Raw genomic sequence first — 21,272 nt, forward strand, 5'->3', positions numbered from 1 at the left:
CACAAAGGAAAACAGGCTCACACGTTTCTGAGTTTTTCTTTTTTTCCAGGTTTGAAGGGGTTGTGAAAAGGGCATCATTGCTCATGGTGTGTGTGTGTATCATTTTTTTTTAAGCCTGCCCTGTGGCCCTTTCTGGAAAAGACATGCATGCACCATAGTAAACAATGCCTCTCATAGGCCACCTCTATCCTTGCAGTGCAATCGTAAAGTTACAATTTTCTGGGCACATTGACATCAGTGGGGTTAGAAGTCTCTCAACTCTGTTCAGGATTGCACTGTAAAACCTTTGTGAGGTCTAAATAAATGCCTGAATGCAACTGATAGCTTTAAAAGGTACTCAGCTAGAACTCCTGCAACGATCCAAAAGGTTTCCTCCTCTTTTAAGAGACCTGGTTGGGTCATTCTCTTTGCTGCCATTTATGACCAGAGCTCCCTCCCAGAACATGTTGCCATCTCTCCATCTTCTTTTAAGGCCCAGTTCCAAACTTTCCTCTTCTTTGAAGCTTTTTGCTTAGTCCTTATCTGCAACTAACACAAATCCGAAGTATTCCAGAGGGGGTAGCTTTGTTGGTCTGTTGCACCAAAGTGATACCTTAAAGAGTGACAACAGTTTTTCCCCCTAGCGCAAATATTCATAAACTAGAGCTCACTTTTTCAGAGGCACGGAGTAGATCTTTACTTCTTGTGTAGGAGCTATGAAAACAAACAGGCAGCTAGGTCAAGCTAGATCTGAATTGATATACAATTCAGATCTAATTAAGAAAAAGACAGAGACTATTCACTGGTTGGTGGTGGTGGCAGAAAGGGCCGTCAAGTCACAGCTGAATTACGGCCACCCTGTAGGGTTTTCAAGGCAAGAGATGTTACTTTAGAGGTAGTTTGCTATTTGAGTGGCAACCCTACACTTCCTCAGGGGTCTCCCAAGCTTAGCTTCCGGAATCAGATGAGATCAGGCTAGCCTGGGCCATCAAGGTCACTGTTTATTAGGGTTGGCAGGTCCCTCTTTACAACCAGTGGAAGGTTTTTAGGGCGGAGCCTGAAAAGGGTGGGGTTTGGGGAGGGGCTTCAGTGCCATAGAGTCCAATTGCCAAAGCAGCCATTTTCTCCAGGTAAACTGATCTCTATTGGCTGGAGATCAGTTGTAATAGCAAGAGATCGCCAGCTAGTACCTGGAGGTTGGCAACCCTACTGTTTATGCTACCTGAATGCCTGTAATGGGTGGAGAGTCCTAGGTTTTGCTAAAACACTGAAGTCACTTTAAATTTTTTGCTGTCAAGTCGCAGCTGACATTTGTCAACCCCATAGGGTTTTCAAGGCAAGGGACATTCAGAGGTGGTTTGCCATTGCCTGCTCCCCGTGTCATGACCCTGGTATTCCTTAGAGATCTCCCATCCAAGTACTTGCCAGGGTTGTGGCTGACTGGCCCAAGGTCACCCAGCAAGTTGCCATGGCTGTGGGGATTCAAGCCTGGATTTCCCAGTTCCTAGCCCAACACCTTAACCACTATACCACGCTGGCACTCATAGTGACAAAATTCCAAGTCCCTGTTCAACCCTGGGGGAAATGTGGAATTCCTCGATCCTAATGTCTCTGTTAAGATTGTAAATTCTTTAATGGGATTTTTTGAAAGTTTCTTTGTAAAGTGCCACATGTAGTGGTTGCACTATAAAAATAACTCTGATTCCATTGATATCAGCAGAGATTGTCTTTTTAATAATTAGGGCTTTGACCTCCAAGTTGGGTTCTCTGCGAGGTTTTCCTGCAGGCAAATGGCAGAGCTTGTAGCTTGGAAATTACAGTCGTCCTTCTGGAAAAAAACACGGATTAGTCATTGCTTCAGTGAGAATATGGCCTGTGCAGAAGTTAATCAGACAGCAATATTCTCCTTTGTTTGCTCTTTCAGAAGAGATCCTCTTCCATTTTTCCCCCTCTGTGTGTGATGAGTGAAAGGGAGATTTGAAAAGAAAATCAATGTTGCAGCAAAGCTCTGTGGTTTATCACAGGCAGCTGTTGCACTGCGAGATGCGCATAGATTGCGGAAGTTTCTTTTTATATGTTGACGAACGCTTTTTTGTTGGGTGGGAAATTGGCCTAGGTTTTTGTGGCTGCAGCAAGAGAACTAAGGGATGCATTTGCTGGTGAAGGGCAATTGTGGCTTCCATATCTTTAGCCTTAAGAAGAGACTTGCCAGACATGTAATAGTAAGTAGGCTGCAGCCCCGACTGTGAGGCTGTTATGCCGTAGGCTTGCATGGAGATGTGGCTACACCCTCAAGTTCTTGATTCCTGTTCACCCCAGTCTATAATCCATTTTGAAGACAAAAACTGTTTGACCACCAAACTGCTTCAGACAGCATCCAAACTGAGGGCTGCTGCTTCCTTTGTTCAGTCAATCCATCTTGGGTTAAGTCTTCCTCTTTTCCTACTGCCTTCAACTTTCCTTAGCATGGTAGTCTTTAAAAATATTTATACCCCATAGGGTTGCCAGCTCCAGGTTGGGAAATACCTGGAGATTTTGGGGGGTGGAGCCTGAGGAGGGTGGGGTTTGGGAAGGGGAGGGACTTCAATGGGGTATAATGCCATAGAGTCAACCTTCCAAAGTGGCCATTTTCTCCAGGTGAACTGATCTCTGTCGCCTGGAGATCAGTTGCAATAGCGGGAGATCTCCAGCTGCCACCTAGAGGTTGGCAACCCTAATTCCCCACCTACTAACCGGAGTTCTCAAGGCATCTATTTAAAACAATCAGTATTAAAATGTAACAATGCAATATGTTTGCTGAAAAAGATGGAACCGCAGCAAAATCAACAAGCCGATCTGTTTACAGTTGAATAAGCTAAATGCCTGGTGGATAATATTATTTGTCTGGCTCCCAAAACTCATCAGGAGAAATGCTGGATAAGTTGCATGAGTTTGTAGAATTGCACCCCCCACCCCCCCATGAGAAAGACAATCCCTGCTGGCTTTCCTTGTCTTTAAAGAAGGGGGTACTCAGAGCTGGACCTCCATCAGGATCTTTATCAATCAAGGAAATTTGTATGGGAGCAAATGCAACTTTGAATTGTTTCCAGGGGTGGGGGCGACCTGGTAGCTACTGAAGCTTTTTAAGTACTGACAACATATTCCAAGTCATATCATATTTGCACTCCACTTTTCTCCCCCATTGGGGCTCAAAGTGGCTCACAACATAATTCACCCTTCTTCCATTATGTCCTCACAACTCTGTGAGGTAGACTATGCTGAGGAAGAGTGACTGATCCATGCTCACCCAGCAAGCTTCCATGTAGGGTTGCCAGGTCCCCCTGGCTCCCAGCAAGGGATGGGGGTGGGGGTAGGGTTGCCAGATCCAGGTTAGGAAACTCCTGGAGATTTGGGGATGGAGCCTGGGGAGGACAGGGACCTCAGTGGGGCACAATGCCACAGAGTCCAGCCTCCAAAGCATCCATTTTCTCCAGGGGATCAGATCTCTGTGGTCTGGAGATGAGCTGGCATCCCTACTACCATGAAAAGATGTGGGTCAGCTGACCCTGGGTCTCCCATTTCCTAGTCCGACGTTCTAGCCACTGCGATCTCTAATTGTTAACCACTGTGTAGCTGTATTCTGAACAGACTGCAGTTTTTGGACAGTCCAGGGGACTGCAGCAATGTAGACTGGGTGTTATGGTACATGGATATCGGTCACCAGATTACATTTTCTGATGTGCCAGGAAACTGTAGAAGCTTAAAGATGCAGACCCCTGAGCCCCACATGGAAATCAGATCCTAGAGAGCGATGTCCCTGGGTCACCAGCTCTCTGCCACTTCCCTCTTGAGGATAACTTCCTTCAGAAGCATCCCACGAAAAACACAAATGTCTTCCAGACATACCACCAGTCAGTCACTTAGTGGAATTGACTTGGTAGGACAGGCAAGAATCCAATGACCCTGCAGTTGGATGCATTTCCGCAAGCGCTCTGCCCGTGCCTGAGGGAGAAACGAATGGGAACTGATCAAACTAAATGTGGCAAAAAGGGACCATGGATGCCTTGGCCGAAACCCTGGGGAAACTGCGGCATCCCAACAAGTTTATCCACCAACTATTTGGCAAACGCATTTTGCAGTGGGCCTCAAACGTTTTTAGTTCCATGAAGACCAGCTGAGGAGTTCAATCATTCTTTCATCAGCAGGAATAGCACCATGAGCTGGCATGTTACACATTTCAGTAGCAGTGGCAAGGAGAGTCTTTCCTTCAAACGGGCGCTTTGTTCCAGATGGCATTTTCTGTCTGGGGTCCGGTCATCATCCTTCAAAGCCGAATTCTGTGGCAAGGGCAGCCATTTCTCAACTCTCAAAACAGCAGTATTTTATTTCTGGGAAAGTGCTATGCTTTCCCAGAGTGCCCCCATTTCTATCGCTGTGCAGAGTGTGAATTTTATTTATTTAGTAGACTTCCTATCTTGCGGATTCTAACTCTGCCGGCTTCTGGGGCACCTGGCAGTGAAAACCGTCTACAGTAAAATAAAACAGATTAGCAGTATAAAATCACAATGATGCATAAAATCCAGACATCCACCCGCCCATTAATATCAGAAAGCAAAGATTGCAAAAGAGAAGAGGAAACACACAACAGCCAAATAGACCAAAAAAAAAAAAAATCATCTCGTGGCCCCCTAAAACTAAAGTCTGGGTTAAGAGTCAGGTGGGGAAGGAAGGCAGCATGGTATAGCCCGATCTTGGAAGCTAAGCAAGGTCAGCTTATTTTATTTACATTGTATTTTATATTGTTTTTATGTATCGAGTATTGCTGTTAGCTGCCCTGAGCCCGGTCTTGGCCGGGGATTGAGGGTGGGTTAAAAATCTAAATAAATAAATAGTATTTGGATGGGAGACTACCAAGGAATACCAGGGTCGCTATGTAGAGGAATCATAGAGTTGGAAGGGACCACCATGGTCATCTAGTCCAACCCCCTGCACAATGCAGGAAATTCACAACTGCCTCCCCCCCACACACACACACCCAGTGACCCCTACTCCATGCCCAGAAGATGGCCAAGATGCCCTCCCTCTCATGATCTGCCTAAGGTCAAAGAATTAGCATTTCTGATAGATGGCCATCTAACCTCTTCTTCAAAGAGCACTTACCACCTGCTGAGGAAGCTTGTTCCACTGAGGAACCGCTTAACTGTTAGAAAATTGGCAAACCACCTGTTAGACTCTTGCCTTGAAATCCCCATAAGGGGTCACCATAAGATGGCTGCGACTTGACGGCACTTTACATACACACAAGATCCAGGTGAGCTGCTGTGGGAAGGGCCTTCCAGAGGTGAGACAGCGCTGCAGAAAAAGCCCTGTCTGATTTCCCCTCCCTTCTGTAGGTTCCTTACCTTTGTAGGTAAGGAATGCACAGGGCCAGAGCCTCTGCAGAATATCTAAACTGATGGCCAGATTCATATGGGAGCAAGCAGGATGTTAAGCACCCTGGCCCCAGATACGTTATTATAGATGGCTTGTAGACCGCGCTTCTGATATTGCGAATATGACCTGCAAGAAAACTGTTTCGTTTATTTATTTAACGTATTTCAATATGGCATTTCTCCAGTTTCAGCCTCCATATCCAAGTGACAATTATCTGGCTGTTTCGTTACACTGAAAAAATCCATGTGATCCTTTTTTTTATTAGGACTGCCCAGATCAACGCAAAACGTTGTGCAAGCTTTTAAGCTTACCAGAACTCTTTGTCAGTTTAGATCAGTGATGGCGAACCTTTTAGAGACCGAGTGCCCAAACTGCAACCCAAAACCCACTTATTCATCATAAAGTGCCAACACAGCAATTTAACCTGAATACAGAGGTTTTAGTTTAGAAAAAACAACTCATACGTTAACATCTTATGCTCACAAGCATAAAATGATCCGAACAAAGTAAGGAAAGCAATCCCAAGTGCTTTCGTTGATTTAAAATTATTTGGCAGAGAATTCCACACTTTAAGGATTTCATTTTCAGATCTAACTGTACTATCCTTTGTCATCCATAAAATTAAATCATGGCAATGACTGACAAACACCATTTTCCCCATCTGCATTCTCAAAACTCTGCACGGGGGCTTATTGTTGAGTTGTGCATCTGAGTGGCAAGTCCAAGGCAAAACCTCCCATTCACAAATGGACAACAACCCCCCCCCCCAATGCAGTTTTGAGAATCTGGATGGGGGAAATGTGCATCTCAGTGGCAAGTCCAAGGCTAACCCTCCCATTCACAAATGGACAATAACCCCCCCATGCAGTTTTGAGAATCTGGATGGGGGAAATGTGCATCTCAGTGGCAAGTCCAAGGCTAAACCTCCCATACACAAATGGACAATAACCCCCCCATGCAGTTTTGAGAATCTGGATGGGGGAAATGTGCAGCTCAGTGGCAAGTCCAAGCGAAAGAGCCGGCCACCGCAAGCCTCCCGCAAGCTTCCAGTCGCTCCGCTCCGCCTCAGCAGCAGCGCCGCCGCCCCACCCAGGTGCCGCTCTGGACCCGCCGCCGCCACCGGCCGCTCATGCTCGGCCCCTAGGGCAGCCCTGCCGGCCGCCCTGCTACGCACGCCGAGTCGCCCCCACCCCTCGACAAAATTGGCTGCGGCGCGGAGGAGGGGGACGGGCAGCCAAGGGGGCAGAGGAGGGGGCGGGGGCGACTCGGCGGGCGTAGCGGTGCGGCCGGCAGGGCAGCCCTCGGGGCCGAGCATGAGTGGGCGGCGGCGGGTCTGGAGCGACGCCTGGGTGGGGCGGCGGCGCTGCTGCTGCTGCTAAGGCGGAGCGGGGCAACGGAGGCAGATGGCGTCGAGGCCGCGAGGAGGGGGCAGGGGATGGGCGGGGGGCCAGCGGCTCCACGCGTGCCCATAGAAAGGGCTTGGCGTGCCGCTTGTGGCACGCGTGCCATAGGTTCGCCAACACGGGTTTAGATGTTACAAAATTTAAAAAGAGGAGAAAGCAGATTGATCAGGCCATGATCTTTAGACTTGGTCTTACTAAGATTGAGTGTGAGATGCTGAGCAGACTGGTCTTTTTAGGGTTGCTCCTTGTGTTAGAATACAGCACCTGCATCCTGGGAAGAAGAAACAGATAAGCAAGAGTAACCTCATTGGAAAAATAAAGACTAGCAAAGTCCAAATGTCTCTCAAAACACACGCAAGAAGCACAGTTCTTTTTCCTTAATTTTTAAAAATGTAATACAGGTTGAGGGGTCGTGGCTCAGTGGTAGACCATCTGCTTGGCATGCAGAAGGTCCCAGGTTCAATCCCCAGCATCTCCATTTAAAGGGACCAGGCAAGTAGGTGATGCGAGAGACCTCTGCCTGAGACCCTGGAGAGCTGCCGCCGGTCTGAGTAAATACTGACTTTGATGGACCAAGGGTCTGATTCAGTATAAGGCAGCTTCATGTGTTCATGTGAGTATATAAGGCAGCTTCATGTGTTCATGTGAGTATCCCTTATCTGGACTGCTTGGGACCAGAAGTGGTCCGTATTTTGGATCGTTCTCTATATTGGAATATTTTGGAATGTTTGCATATAATGAGATATCTTGGGGATGGGACCCAAATTCCTTTCTGTTTTATATACACTTTATACACATAGTCTGAATGTAATTTTAAACAATATTTTCAATAATTTTGTGGATATTGAAGCATCAGAAAGCAAAGGTGTAACTGTCTCTCCAGAATAGTTAAATTATCAGCTGTAAAACAAGAGTAACAACAAACAAACTAACAATGTCAGGCTTTCAGTCTCCACCCGCGATGCAGTGCATACTGTATTTTATTTTTTTAGGTGAGAGGAAACATTGCAAGCAGGCAGCACGGGTTTGCCTGCATGCCAGCTCAAAGGGTCAGGTTTTTGGATCAGTTCAGATATGGGATGTCCAGATAATGGATACTCTACCTGTAACAGCAGCAATACCATGTGATAAACATTTAATTTTTTAAATAAATTATAGGCCTCTTGCCACCTAGTCCCAATTACTGTAGTAGGTAGCATGAGTTTTAAAACCCCAGCAAAACAGAATAAAATGTGACTTGGTTTTGTTTTGATGCAGCTGTGAATGGAGACTCCAGCCAAGTTGGATTTGTTGAAGAACCAGGTAGGTGAATGGAACGCATTTAGAATTGCACTGAGATGCGATCATGACTGGCAGAAGTTACCCGTCTGCCTGAAATATCATCCAAGAAGCAAGCTTGTCTATTTTAGGTCTGCAAGAGGATGTGGCAGAATCCCTTCTCCCGAAGATCAAAGATCCTTGGTAAATTTCCAGATCCCTCCAGAAACCAAACAAAAATTTTTCCTGCCGTATCATCGTGACCCGCTGCCCAGCAAACCCTTTCAGAACGCTGAAAATGTAGACGTTTTCCGTGTTCTAAGAGGCACAGGCCCGAGGGATGCTATTGCATAACATGGTGAGGAGCACTTTGCGGCAATGTGGATGAATATGTCAAAGGAGGAGCGCTCGTGTCTGAAAATTCAATCTGCTCTTTTCCCAGTTGAAGGTTGGGGGCTCCCCTCTCGGATGATTAATAATTAACAGATATGATTTGATCTTGCTCGATAAATTTCACACAGAATTAGAGCGCCGGCATTAGGGGTGTTTGCAGGAGCCTCAAAGCAACAGCGGCGGCTTTGCCTTAAGCCACTGAGCTGCAGAATATTGAATTGGATGTTTGTTAAAGGATTTTTTTTGGGGGGGGGGAAATGCTCCTGGAGTACGAGAACTTGTAGGTCTGAGATCTAGAGATTGGTGATTTTAAAGGTATGCTTGATTCGTGGTGAAAATGATGGTGGGAGCTCCTGAGCCGGATGGAGGAAGGATGTTTATGGAAAGAAAGAGCATCTATATCACGTAATAAGCTCCTTCATTCAAAGGATTGGATCCAACCAGCTTTTTCTCTTGTGTAAAGTGCCCTCAAGTTGCAGCTGACTGATAGACCCCCCAGGAGGTTTTTCAAGGCAAGAGACTAACAGAGGTGGTTTGCCAGTGCCTTCCTCTGCACAGCAACCCTGGTATTCCTTGGTGGTCTCCCATCCAAATACTAACCAGGGCTGACCCTGCTTAGCTTCTGAGATCTGACGAGATCAAGCTAGCCTGGGCCATCCTGGTCAGGGCCTTTTTCTCTCAGTCTCACCCAATTCCTCTTCTTACTACAAGCTCTATCCCACATAGCTTTTGTCCATGCAAGCCCTGTGATCACCAGCATGGGGGAAGTTTAGGGAGACAGGTTTGGAGTGGCGATTGGTGTCACCTATGCGATGACGCCACTTCCGGTTTATGCCGAAGTGCCAGCATCTTACGAGGGGGATGCTCTAGCTCTTGCAAACATAGGGTTTTGGGGATATGCTAGAGCATCCCCCCTGTGCAATGCTGGCATTTCTGCATAAACTGGAAGTGACGTCATTGCGCAGTGAGCACCCATTGCTCTCCCTCCCTTCCCATGGCCTGCTTTCACCCTCAGCAGGCAGCTGAACCAATCAGTGGGCAATTGTCCACCATTAATGGGCAATTGGGAACCCTAGTGGTCGAAATGGACCCCCTTAGGATTGCCAGCTCCGGGTTGGGAAATACCTGGATATTTTGGGGGTGGGGTCTGAGGAGGGTGGGTTTGGAGAGGGGAGGGACTTCAATGCCATAGAGTCCAATTGCCAAAGTGGCCATTTTCTACAGGGGAACTGATTTCTATCACCGTAAGAACATAAGAAAGGCCCTGCTGGATTAGACCAAGGCCCATCAAGTCCAGCAGTCTGTTCACACAGTAGCCAACCAGGTGCCTTTAGGAAGCCACAACAAGACGGGTGCAGCAGCACCATCCTGCCTGTGTTCCACCGCACCCAAAATAATAGGCATGCTCCTCTGATACTAGAGAGAATAGGTATGCAGCTTGACCAGTATCCATTCTAACTAATAACCATGAATACCCCTCTCCTCCATGAATATGAATATCCTCCATGAATATGTCCACTCCCCTCTTAAAGCCCTCCAAGCTGGCAGCCATCGCCACATCCTGGGGCAGGGAGTTCCACAGTGTAACTATGCGTTGTGTGAAAAAATAAGTGTCCTAAGTGTCCTAACCGCTCCCCATAGGACAGTTGCTCTAGTCCCTTAATCATTTTGGTTGCTCTTTTCTGCACCTTCTCAAGCTCTGTAATATCCATTTTTAGGTGTGGTGACCAGAACTGTACACAGTATTCCAAGTGTGGTCTCACCATAGATTTGTACAAGGGCAGTATGATATCAGCAGTTTTATTCTCTATTCCTCGTCTAATTATGGCCAGCATGGAATTTGCCTTTTTTACAGCAGCAGCACACTGGGTTGACATCTTCATTGAGCTATCCACTACCACCCCAAGATCCCTTTCTTGGTCTGTCGCTGCCAGCACAGATCCCATCAGTGTATATGTGAAGTTGGGATTTTTTGCCCCAATATGCATCACTTTACACTTACTCACATTGAATCTCATTTGCCATTTTAATGCCCATTCTTCCAGTACGCAGAGATCCTTCTGGAGCTCTTCACAGTCCGATTTTGTTTTAACCACCCTAAATAATTTGGTGTCATCTGCAAACTTGGCTACTTCACTGTTTAACCCCAACTCCAGGTCATTGATAAACAGGTTGAAAAGTACCGGTCCCAACACAGATCCCTGAGGCACCCCACTGCTCACATCCCGCCATTGTGAGAACTGACCATTGATTCCTACTCTCTGCTTCCTATTTTTCAGCCAGCTCTCAATCCATAAGAGGACTTGTCCTCTTATCCCATGACTATGAAGTTTGCTTAGCAGTCTTTGGTGGGGGACTTTGTCAAAAGCTTTTTGGAAATCCAAATACACAATATCCACAGGCTCATTCCTGTCCACATGCTTATTGACACTATCAAAAAACTCTAATAGGTTAGTGAGACAGGACCTACCCTTACAGAAGCCATGTTGGGTTTTGCCCAGCAGACCTTGCCCTTCTATATGCTTGACAATTCTATCTTTAATAATGCTTTCCACTAATTTACCCGGAACAGACGTTAAGCTAACTGGCCTGTAATTTCCTGGGTCCCCTGTGGAACCTTTTTTATAAATGGGTGCTACATTGGCCATTCTCCAGTCCTCTGGTACAGAGGCTGATCGAAGGGACACCTGGAGATCAGTTGTAATAGCGGGCAATCTCCAGCCACCACCTGGAGGTTGTACGGAAAAACTCACTGTACTGATAATAAATGTTGCTACAAAGAAGAACCAGTACTACTCAATATATACAAAATCTATTCAATACTAAGTGCAAACATGAGAGACGGTCAAAACACAGCAAGTTACAACAATAAACACAATATATACAAGGTGCGTCAAAAAGCAGTAAACTGCAAACTGTATAATACAAGCATAATAGCTATCTCCAAAGGGCTAGACGTCAGTCCAATGTACAAAAGGAAGAAGAGCAGGAGCTTCTTATCCAAAAGTAGACAGTTGCTCCAAAGTAGGTAGCAGAAGTGTCCAAAAGAGGACGGCAAAGAGGAAACGCTATTCCGGATATTCTGTAGCGCTTTCACCAAAGATTGGCTTCATCAGCCTAAACAATTCATATACATATTTATATTTATTTCTATGAATAATTTTATGAATATTTTTTCATGACAAAATTGCCTTTTTAGGGTAATCGGAAACAAAAGTATAATAATAGCTTACCTCAGTTCAAAGGAACTCATATACTTGGGAGGTTAACAGTCTTGTTAATTATCCAGGTCCTAACCAAGTAGGAGAATGACAGATTAGACTCCTAACGCCAAATTAGACTCCACATAGGGGAACATAGATCAAGGTTACGGGCTCGTAATTTTGTTGCCCCTTTAACAAGCCATTTTGTTGAGCAAAAACATTCTGAAAATAACATGAAATTTTTCGTGGTATGGGTTTATAGAGATCACCCACATGACTTTAAAAATGTACAAAAAGTGCTCCTCCAGAATGAAATGCGTTTCATTCATCTTTTTAATACTCTAGCTCCAAATGGTTTGAACAATGAATTTGATTTGTCCTGTTTTTTTGTAAGTTTCCTTTAAATGTGGCTATATATTTACTGTACCTTTAAATCCTCTTGAATTAGTCCTCACTAAACATCATGTGACCCAATTGGTACTATATGTACTCGACGCTGACCTTTACAGTCTAATTATGACTTTGAAATATTAGCAGCCCAATTCTTTTGTGGGAGCTTAAAACAAATAACATTAAAAATTGCAAATACTTTATTAAAAAATACTAAAAACTTGCATATTCTAAGAATCATTCTCCTACTTGGTTAGGACCTGGATAATTAACAAGACTGTTAACCTCCCAAGTATATGAGTTCCTTTGAACTGAGGTAAGCTATTATTATACTTTTGTTTCCGATTACCCTAAAAAGGCAATTTTGTCATGAAAAAATATTCATAAAATTATTCATAGAAATAAATATTTATATGAATTGTTTAGGCTGATGAAGCTATGCTTTGGTGAAAGCGCTACTGAATATCCAGAATAGCGTTTCCTCTTTGCCATCCTCTTTTGGACACTTCTGCTACCTACTTTGGAGCAACTGTCTACTTTTGGATAAGAAGATCCTGCTCTTCTTCCTTCTGTACATTGGACTGATGTCTAGCCCTTTGGAGATAGCTATTATGCTTGTATTATACAGTTTGCAGTTTACTGCTTTTTGACGCATCTTGTATATATTGTGTTTACTGTTGTAACTTGTTGTGTTTTGTCCGTCTCTCATGTTTGCACTTAGTATTGAATAGATTTTGTATATATTGAGTAGTACTGGTTCTTTTTTGTACCACCTGGAGGTTGGCAACCCTAGACCCCCTCTTTCTTTCCCCAGGGGAAAATCTGGTTGGATCCCACCCCAAAACTGAAATTAATTGACTTGCAATGCAAACCTCTGCATACTTGGTAGGAAGCAAGTGGCACTGAATAAAGTGGATACCACATCAGAGTAAACCTGGGATGTTAAGCTCTTCTGAAGACTTTTGCTAACTAGGGCAGCCTTGTAAATAGTTGATTAAAGCCCCCAGTGACACCACAGTGCTTCCTTCTTATGACATTCATGCATTGCATATTGACGAAACCTGGGTTTCTCTATTAAATGTAAGCTCTACAGAAAGCCTTGGCCAACCCCAAGCTCATTATTCAGTATATCAATATAACAGCATCAGTTTTAAAATACCCATTTGTCACATTCACACCTTCCATTTTTAGCTGTACACTGTAAGGGGACAATATCGCCAGGCCCTTAGCCAGGAAAGCAGAAGCATCCTGGCTCTCTTTCCTAACTCTCCTGCCTGCACTTCGTGTTCCTGGCAAGGGAGAGAGCAGGGCCTTGTGCCAGCTGTGAAGAAGCACCACAGAACTCTCCCAGTTACCTTTCCAGGCTTTAATGGACGCTGGGCTCCATCTCTCGGCAGCAGGACTTCATGGGATGGTCAGCTTCATAAGAGCAGGAGGCATGACAACTGCAAAGGCAGGAGACAGAGCGCCATGACTCTGATCAAGTCACTGGGAAACAAAAGTTTAGAAAAACTCAAGATTGCATGGTTTGATTATATACCCAAATCTAGCTATGAGAGGAGAGATCTGTTAAAGCATGGGTCCCCAATATGGTGCCTCGGGGCACCCTGACACCTGCTGACACATTTCCTGGCACCCGTCAAGTGTTTTTGGAAAGTGGGTGGAGCCAGGTGGGGCTTTTGCCCAGCAGAGCTTCTGATTGGCCACTGGAGAGCTGGTGGGCTGTGCAGGTTTTTTTAAAGTTGTTTTGGCAGCAGCTGCCACACAGATCTTTAATGTGTGACTGAAGACAATATGCAAGACAATATTTCCAAACAATAACTTCATTTTTAAAAGGTATCCTGTTAAAGAGAACTTTTGCGCTACTGTTGAGCTTGAACTCAATCCCTCATGCTTTGTGGCTGGCTCCACTTCTTGTGGCTGCCATTTTGTGGTGGCGCCCACCACCCTGTGTCAGAATTCCAAAGGTGCCCTTGGGCTCAAGAAGGTTGGAGACCTACCGTATATACCCATGTATAAGCCGACCCGCGTATAAGCCGAGGTGCCTAATTTCTCCCCAAAAATGGGGAAAAATTAGGCACCCGTGTATAAGCCAAGGGTCGGCTTATAACCCACCCCCCGCGCGCGCAGGCTTACCTTCTGGGCTCCTGGTGGTGGGCCCGGCGGGGCCGGCGGAGCGGCCTCCCTGCAGCCGCAGGGGGCCTCTGCAGGCCGCTCCCGGCCCGGGAGAAGGCGGCGGGGGCGGCTGGGCGGCCTCTCCGCGGCCGCAGGGGGCCTCTGCAGGCCGCTCCCAGCCAGGAAAAGATGGCGGCGGTAAGTTCCCCCCTCCCTCCTCCCTCCCCCCTCTACCGTATTGACCCGCGTATAAGCCGAGTTGGCTTTTTCAGCCCTTTTTTTGGGCTGAAAAACTCGGCTTATACGCGAGTATATACGGTATGTGTTGAAGTATTATGCTACCCTTTCATCCAATTTATAAAACAGGCGCACCCATTCAAACTTTTAGAAAAAGAAAGGTACTATAAAGATGGCGATGAATTTGGAGAGGGGCCTTGGCTCAGTGGTAGAGCATCTGCTTGGCATGCAGAAGGTCCCACTTTCAATCCCTGGCATCTCCAGTTAAAGGGGCTAGGCAAGTAGGTGATGTGAAAGTCCTCTGCCTGAGACCCTGGAGAGCCACTGCCGGTCTGAGAAGACAATACTGACTTGGATGGACCAAGATTCAGTATAAGGCAGGTTTATGTGTTCAATAGTGTAAATGTAGTATCTACCATTTCTTTAACATGACTAAAAGCAGCCTCGGGTTAGGCTTGGGGCCATGGCACTGGGGGAACAAGGTTAATGTGTGTCCCCATGCCACTTTCCTGATTTCAACTCCCTCCCCAGCTGTTATTTGCATATAAGCATGTCTTCAAAGGCAGCCCACGCAGAGTGATCTAGCCTGCACATTACCAGAACATGAATATCTGTGGCCAAACTCGAGCTTCTCTCAGTAGCCACAGCTCTGATTTTAATGATTCCCAGTTCTTACCTTTTGTTCTGCCCATCCATCAGTTGAAGAGTTTTATAAATAGTTTTAATGTTGATCATATTGCTTTTCTGGCACAGGGTTTTGGGCATTGCACTTTGTGATAGGTGATTGATGGCTTATGAACATACAAAGTTGCCTTGTGTTGAGTCAGACCGCTGATCCTTCTAAGTCAGTATTTGTCTAGTGAGCAGCTATCTCAGTAGAGGAGTGTGGCTCAGTGGTAGAGCATCTGCTTGGCATGTAGAAGGTCCCAGGTTCAATCCCCGGCATCTCCAGTTAAAGGGACTAGGCAAGTAGGTGATGTGAAAGGCCTCTGCCTGAGACCCTGGAGAGCCGCTGCCAGTCTGAGTGGATAGTACTGACTTTGATGGACCAAGGGTCTGATTCAGTATAAGGCAGCTTCATGTGTTCATGTGTATCTCCTTTGCGGGGAGGGGGGACCACACACGCCAGGGAATGAACCTGGGATCTTCTGTTTGCAAAGTATGTGTTTGGTCACTGAGTTTGGTCATACATAATGTAAATGATATGGAATATCATACAGTAATTCACATGCTGTTTGGAAGTCCAAAGCTAGGGTTGCCAACCTCCAGGTACTAGCTGGAAATCTCCTGCTATTAGAACTGATCTCCAGCCAATAGAGATCAGTTCACCTGGAGAAAATGGCCACTTTGGCAATTGGGCTCTATGGCATTGAAGTCCCTCCCCTCCCCAAACCCTGCCCTCCTCAGGCTCCGCCTCCAAAATCTCCATGTATTTCCCAACCTGGAGCTGGCAACCCTATCCATAACATTTATTTGTAAAAATGTGTGCATTTGGGGGGTCTATGCTTTTCTTTTCTCTCCACCCCCACCCCACCACCACTTTTCTGTATTTTATAGAGGGGCTGTGGCTCAGTTTGTAGAGCACCTGCTTGGCATGCAGAAGGTCCCAGGTTCAATCCCTGGCATCTCCAGTTAAAGGGAGTAGGCAAGTAGGTGATGTGCAAGACCTCTGCCTGAGACCCTGGGGAGCCGCTGCCGGTCTCAGACAATACTGACTTCGATGGACCAAGGGTCTGGTTCAGTATAAGGCAGCTTCATGTGTGTATAGTCTGTTAATGAAGCATCTGAAGTCAGGCGTAGCAGGCAGTCCTTGGCATACGGCTCAACATCGTGCATCCCCCCTGCTTTGTCAGCAAAGGTTTCCTTTCTGCCCAGACCTGACACAAATTAAATGGGAGGACGACTGGCTGCACCGCAGATGGCTTTTAATTTGCTGAGTCTGTTCGCTTTGTAGGTGTTCTTTAAAAAGCTAAGCAACGGGGGTGGTCTCAGTGAAGGAAAATCTCCTCTACTGCCATCAGCTTGGCAAAGTGCCACCTGGAGGGGGTTGTACAGTGCCGTGAATCTTGAGTTATCTCTTACATGATGGGGCAGTCCTCCTTTGTCCTCTGTGATGCATTTTGCCACTCGTTTCGTAGACCAAAGGCTACTTCTAGAGCCAGCATGGTGTAGTGGTTAAGATCTGGAGAACCAGGGTTGATGCCCCACTCCTCCACATGAGTGGCGGACGCTAATCTGGTGAACTGGATTTGTTTCCCCACTCCTGCGCACAAAGCCAGCCGGGTGACCTTGGGCAAGTCACAGCTCTCTTAGAGCTGTCTTAGCCCCACCTACCTCGCAGGGTGTCTGTTGTGGGGAGGGGAAGGAAAGGTAATTGTAAGCCAGTTTGATTCTTCCTTAAGTGGTAGAGAAAGTCAGCATATAAAAACCAACTCTCCTTCTTCTCCTCCTTCTCCTCCTCCTCCTCCTCTACTGTTTTGCTCTGTTCTGGATTGTGGACAGGAGTGGTCTTTTCTCCAGTGTCTGCATGGTGCTGTCATGTATTTGTGACCTTCCAATGTTCCCCCTACTTTGCTGTGAACTTTCCCAAACCTGCTTTGGGACACACACTCTCTTTTTAAAAAAGATCAGAGCCAGAGTGTTTTTGCACCACTGTGGATAATATTTCAGGTCCCACCCACGTTGGTGCCATTTTTCTTGCCCCAAAGCCACACACCCACATACAACCAGAGGACATTTCTGGAGTTTTTAAAAAAAGTAATTGACATACCACTACAATAATTTGTCAATTACTGATTTTTGTAAAAAGCCCTCTGATGGCGGGAGGGGGGAGGATATAACCTGTGGGGGCCAAGGCAAGGAAAATGCAGGGAGAATTGCCTTGTGGATGCTCTGTGGCTGCCTGTGCAGATGCCTCGAGAGAGCAACGAGATCCACATGGAGAACCGTTGCTTTGTGGAAGCACCCAAATTTGCTCTGCTTGAGAGCTGTTATTTTTTTTTTGTAATGCAGAACTAGAGTCTTAAGGATGTAGAGCTCCTTGCTTGGAGTCACTTTCAGTTGTCATCCTCCACAAATGTAGACTCACTGGGTTGTACCTTACCATTCTGCTAAACTAAGTACAGACTAGTTTTCCTCTGGCCCAAGGAGGCTTTCTTGGGTGGAAGAACCTCTTCAGCCAGCAGGAGGCTCCTTGGGCGGAAGATCCAACTTGTTTGACGTATGAGCTAGAACCTGACTCCACCATGGAATAGTCAAGCCTTTGTTCCAAACTATAAGTCAGCTTTTCCAGCCTTCCATTTTTGCAGCAAACCTGTTGGGTTTTGTATCTTTCAGACAACCCAAGAATAGGGTGTTGGCCTTCATCCCAAGCATCATGAAGCTTACTCCATGGGCCTAATGGGCAGTCCAATAGAAGCCCTCCATGCTACAAGGCAAAATCTGCTTTGGAAGCAAGGCGAGTTCCACAAGCACGTCTATTAAGAGAAAGGGAGCTCAAAAGTTCTGCTGGGCTAACACAAACTCCTTGAAATGAACTCAAGCACCAATTAGAATCCAGGCTCCTGTCCTTTTTCATTGGGAGCCTGGAATAACCCTTCCCTGCCTACTGTTTTTTTGCTATAATACTCATCTGGTCACAGTTGCTTTGTCTCCCCCTGCCCCCTTCTTTCTGCAGAATTCTAGACATAGGCTTGGAATGATCCTTTGGCGTTTTCCCTTGGTGGAAGGCTTTCCCCTCGCGAAGCACAACTTTCTTACCTCCCCTTTCCTGTAGCAGCCTCAAATGTCCCATCCCCAAATCATGCCCCTGGGGGTTCCCTGTCCCCCGAAAACAAGTTTTCGGGGGACAGTTCAGACTGTGGCAGGGGAACTAGAAAGCTGTGCTTTGGAGGCAGAGAGCCTTCTGCCCCATGGGAAAACTCCAGAGGATCTAAGCCATAGAAATAGTGTGGGGGAAGGGGGTTGCAACAGAAAGCAACAGACAAGAGACATTTAAGCATTTCCTTCCTGTTCTTCCCCATTCTCCACTGAAAACTGGCCTCTCCCATATCTACTTTTGACTAGAAAAAGCAGCTGTTCAGGTCTGAATGCACATTTGCTTGTAATATGTAGTTTGGCTACCTGTTACAACATCGCTAGTCAGACAGCATCTTTCTCAACACTGTATGGCAGGGCTGGTGCGAGCCACTCTCAGCTGAAGAAGCAATTTGCCTAGTTTATTACTATCAAAAGGAATCATAAGTATGCTTAACTAGATAGGTGATTTTCCACACACGCTTCGAACATCTGTTTTTTTTATTTTCTAATTTAGTGCTTTGGCGTCAGCTGGAGAATTGCGGGGAGAAAAAAATCTCTGTCTTTTGTTTCCCTCACTGTGTGTTGGCTGCAGGTCCAATTAGCTCCTGCTTTCCTGATCATGGTCAACAAGACACGGCATTACTGGGATCCTGCATTTGAGGATGGCGCCATCAACATCAACGTTGGGGGTCTGAGAAGAAGGCTTAGCTCGAGCGCCCTCTCCAAGTTCCCTGACACCCGCCTCGGGCGCTTGCTTTTCTGCGACTCTGAGGAGTCCATCCTGCAACTGTGTGATGATTACGACGTGAGTGCCAGGGAGTTCTACTTCGACCGCAACCCGGGCTTCTTCCTGTACGTGCTTCATTTCTACCAGACAGGCAAGCTTCATGTTATGGAGGAGCTGTGCGTCTTTTCCTTTTGTCAGGAGATCGAGTACTGGGGCATCAACGAGTTTTTCTTGGATTCCTGCTGCAGCTACCGCTACCATGAACGGAAGCTGGAGAGCCGGCATCACAACTGGGACGAGGAGAGCGAGGTTAGCAGCGTGGACACCTCTCCAGATGAGATTTCCGATTTCAACCACGACCTCCTTCACTACACCACTCTGCGCTGTGGCAGCTTGCGGAAGCGCCTCTGGCTCACCATGGAGAACCCGGGCTACTCCATCCCAAGCAAACTTTTCAGTTTCGTGTCCATCAGCGTGGTGCTGGTCTCCATAGCGACCATGTGCATCCACAGCATGGAAGAGTACCAGCTGGTGGACGAGAATGACAATGCCACGGACGACCCTGTGCTGGAATACTTGGAGTACTTCTGCATCTCCTGGTTCACTTTCGAAGTGACGGCCCGTTTGCTGCTGGCCCCCAACCTGAAGAAGTTTTTCAAACACCCCTTGAACCTGATTGACATCGTCTCAGTGTTGCCTTTCTACTTCACCTTCTTGGTGGACGTTACCGTGGGGAGGGAGCCAGAGCTGGGGAACCTGGGCAAGGTGGTGCAGGTGTTCCGGCTCATGAGGATATTCCGCGTGCTGAAGCTGGCGCGGCATTCGACAGGCCTGAGGTCTTTAGGAGCCACCTTGAAGGTAAACCCGCAATAAATGCTGTTGACCTTTCTCTTGTCTCTCCGGTTCTTGGGCCTGGAGTTGCTCATGGATTCATCGCTGTGCCTGAGAAATCAGGTCACCTCAGTGGCCTGGAGAACTTCTCGCCAACTCAGTTTGGTCGGGAAAGTTTGTGGCTGATTCAGAATTAGTGATGGTTAGTCATGTCTTTGCACCTGGGATTTTCTCCGTGCAAAGCATGTTCTCTTCCACTAAGTAAGGGTTCTCTAAGAGGATGGGCTAACTGATTGTAAACTACTCAGTGCAGGGCTGGTGGCAACAGACTTTGAGGGGCATCTGTCAGGGCCCAGGGCTTCTGGCAGGACCCACTGACACCGACCCCTACCTGCACACCTCCTCTGCCACCTGCCTGCACAACCTTGAGAGCCAGCGTGGTGTAGTGGTTAAGAGCAGTGGACTCTGATCTAGAGAACCGGATTTGATTCCCCACTCCTCCACATGAGCGGCAGTTTCCCCACTCCTCCACATGAAGCCTGCTGGGTGACCTTGGGCCAGTCACAGTTCTCTCTGAACTCTCTCAGCCTCACCTACCTCACAAGGTGTCTGTTGTGGGGAGAGGAAGGGAAGGTGATTGTAAGCCACTTTGATGCTCCTCAAAAGGTAGAGAAAGTCGGCATATAAAAACCAACTCTTCTTCTTCCCTCTCCCACTCTCTTGCAAGCCTTCCACCTCCTGTGCTCATGGCTACCTGGGCTGCTCAGCAGCACCATGGAAGAGTGTGTGGTGGTGCAAGCAGTGGTCATTATGGACACGCCAGTGGCACTCTCAGCCACACACGCCACCCTTTGCCACTGAGGAAAGGGCATGCAGGTGGCTGTGAGTGTGGGTGGTAGGAGGGGCCATGAGCAAGCCAAGGAAGGGTGCGCAGGCAGATGTGGGGTACGTGGGTGAGATCAGAAAGGGAGGTATAAGTGGGGGTCCTGGTGGGGGGCAGAGGAGGGGAGAACCTGAGCACTCTTTGCCCAGGGCCTCTCAAAACCTGGAACCAGCCCTGACTCTGAGCTCCTTGGAGGAAAAGGATGAGGCAAATGAAATGAAACAGTATTTGGGAGATTACCTTTTTCCCCCTATGATCCATCTGCTTCTGTCCTACTGCCTCTTAACAGCATCAAGTGTGCCAGGCTTGTAATAAGTAGACATGAAAACATGGTTCTGGAGCTCCTGTAAACTATGCAGAGTGCTTTAATGTTGGCGGCCTTTGAAGTTGAATGGGTAATCTCCCCTCCCTAATATTTATTATTTTATTGTGCTCCAGTGTTTGTCCCTTCAAAGCCCAAAAGAGGGTCTCATAATAGCATGAAGGAATAAAAGAAAAGCTGGTTTTACTGTAGAAACCTTATTTATATATTTTGTCAAGCTTTGCACTTATCCATCCCTTAAAATGAGATGGATTAGAAAGCCAGCTAATTCAGTTTTGCTCCATAGAATCATAGTTAGGAGGTACCACCAGGGTCATCTAGT

The 21,272-nt window shown here is 46.9% G+C and overlaps 1 protein-coding gene across 1 annotated transcript in view; it reads left to right on the forward strand.

The window, feature by feature from the left end:
* Positions 1 to 21,272, forward strand: part of KCNS1 (potassium voltage-gated channel modifier subfamily S member 1) — a 68,623-nt gene that overhangs the window by 38,027 nt on the left and 9,324 nt on the right. Inside the window, exon 2 of the mRNA XM_056844877.1 lies at positions 18,780 to 19,772. Within this exon, the coding sequence (XP_056700855.1) occupies positions 18,780 to 19,772 (993 nt within the window). The remainder of the gene's footprint in view (positions 1 to 18,779; positions 19,773 to 21,272) is intronic.

This window comes from Euleptes europaea, chromosome 2, assembly GCF_029931775.1.
Source record: "Euleptes europaea isolate rEulEur1 chromosome 2, rEulEur1.hap1, whole genome shotgun sequence".
Classification (NCBI taxonomy): domain Eukaryota; kingdom Metazoa; phylum Chordata; class Lepidosauria; order Squamata; family Sphaerodactylidae; genus Euleptes; species Euleptes europaea.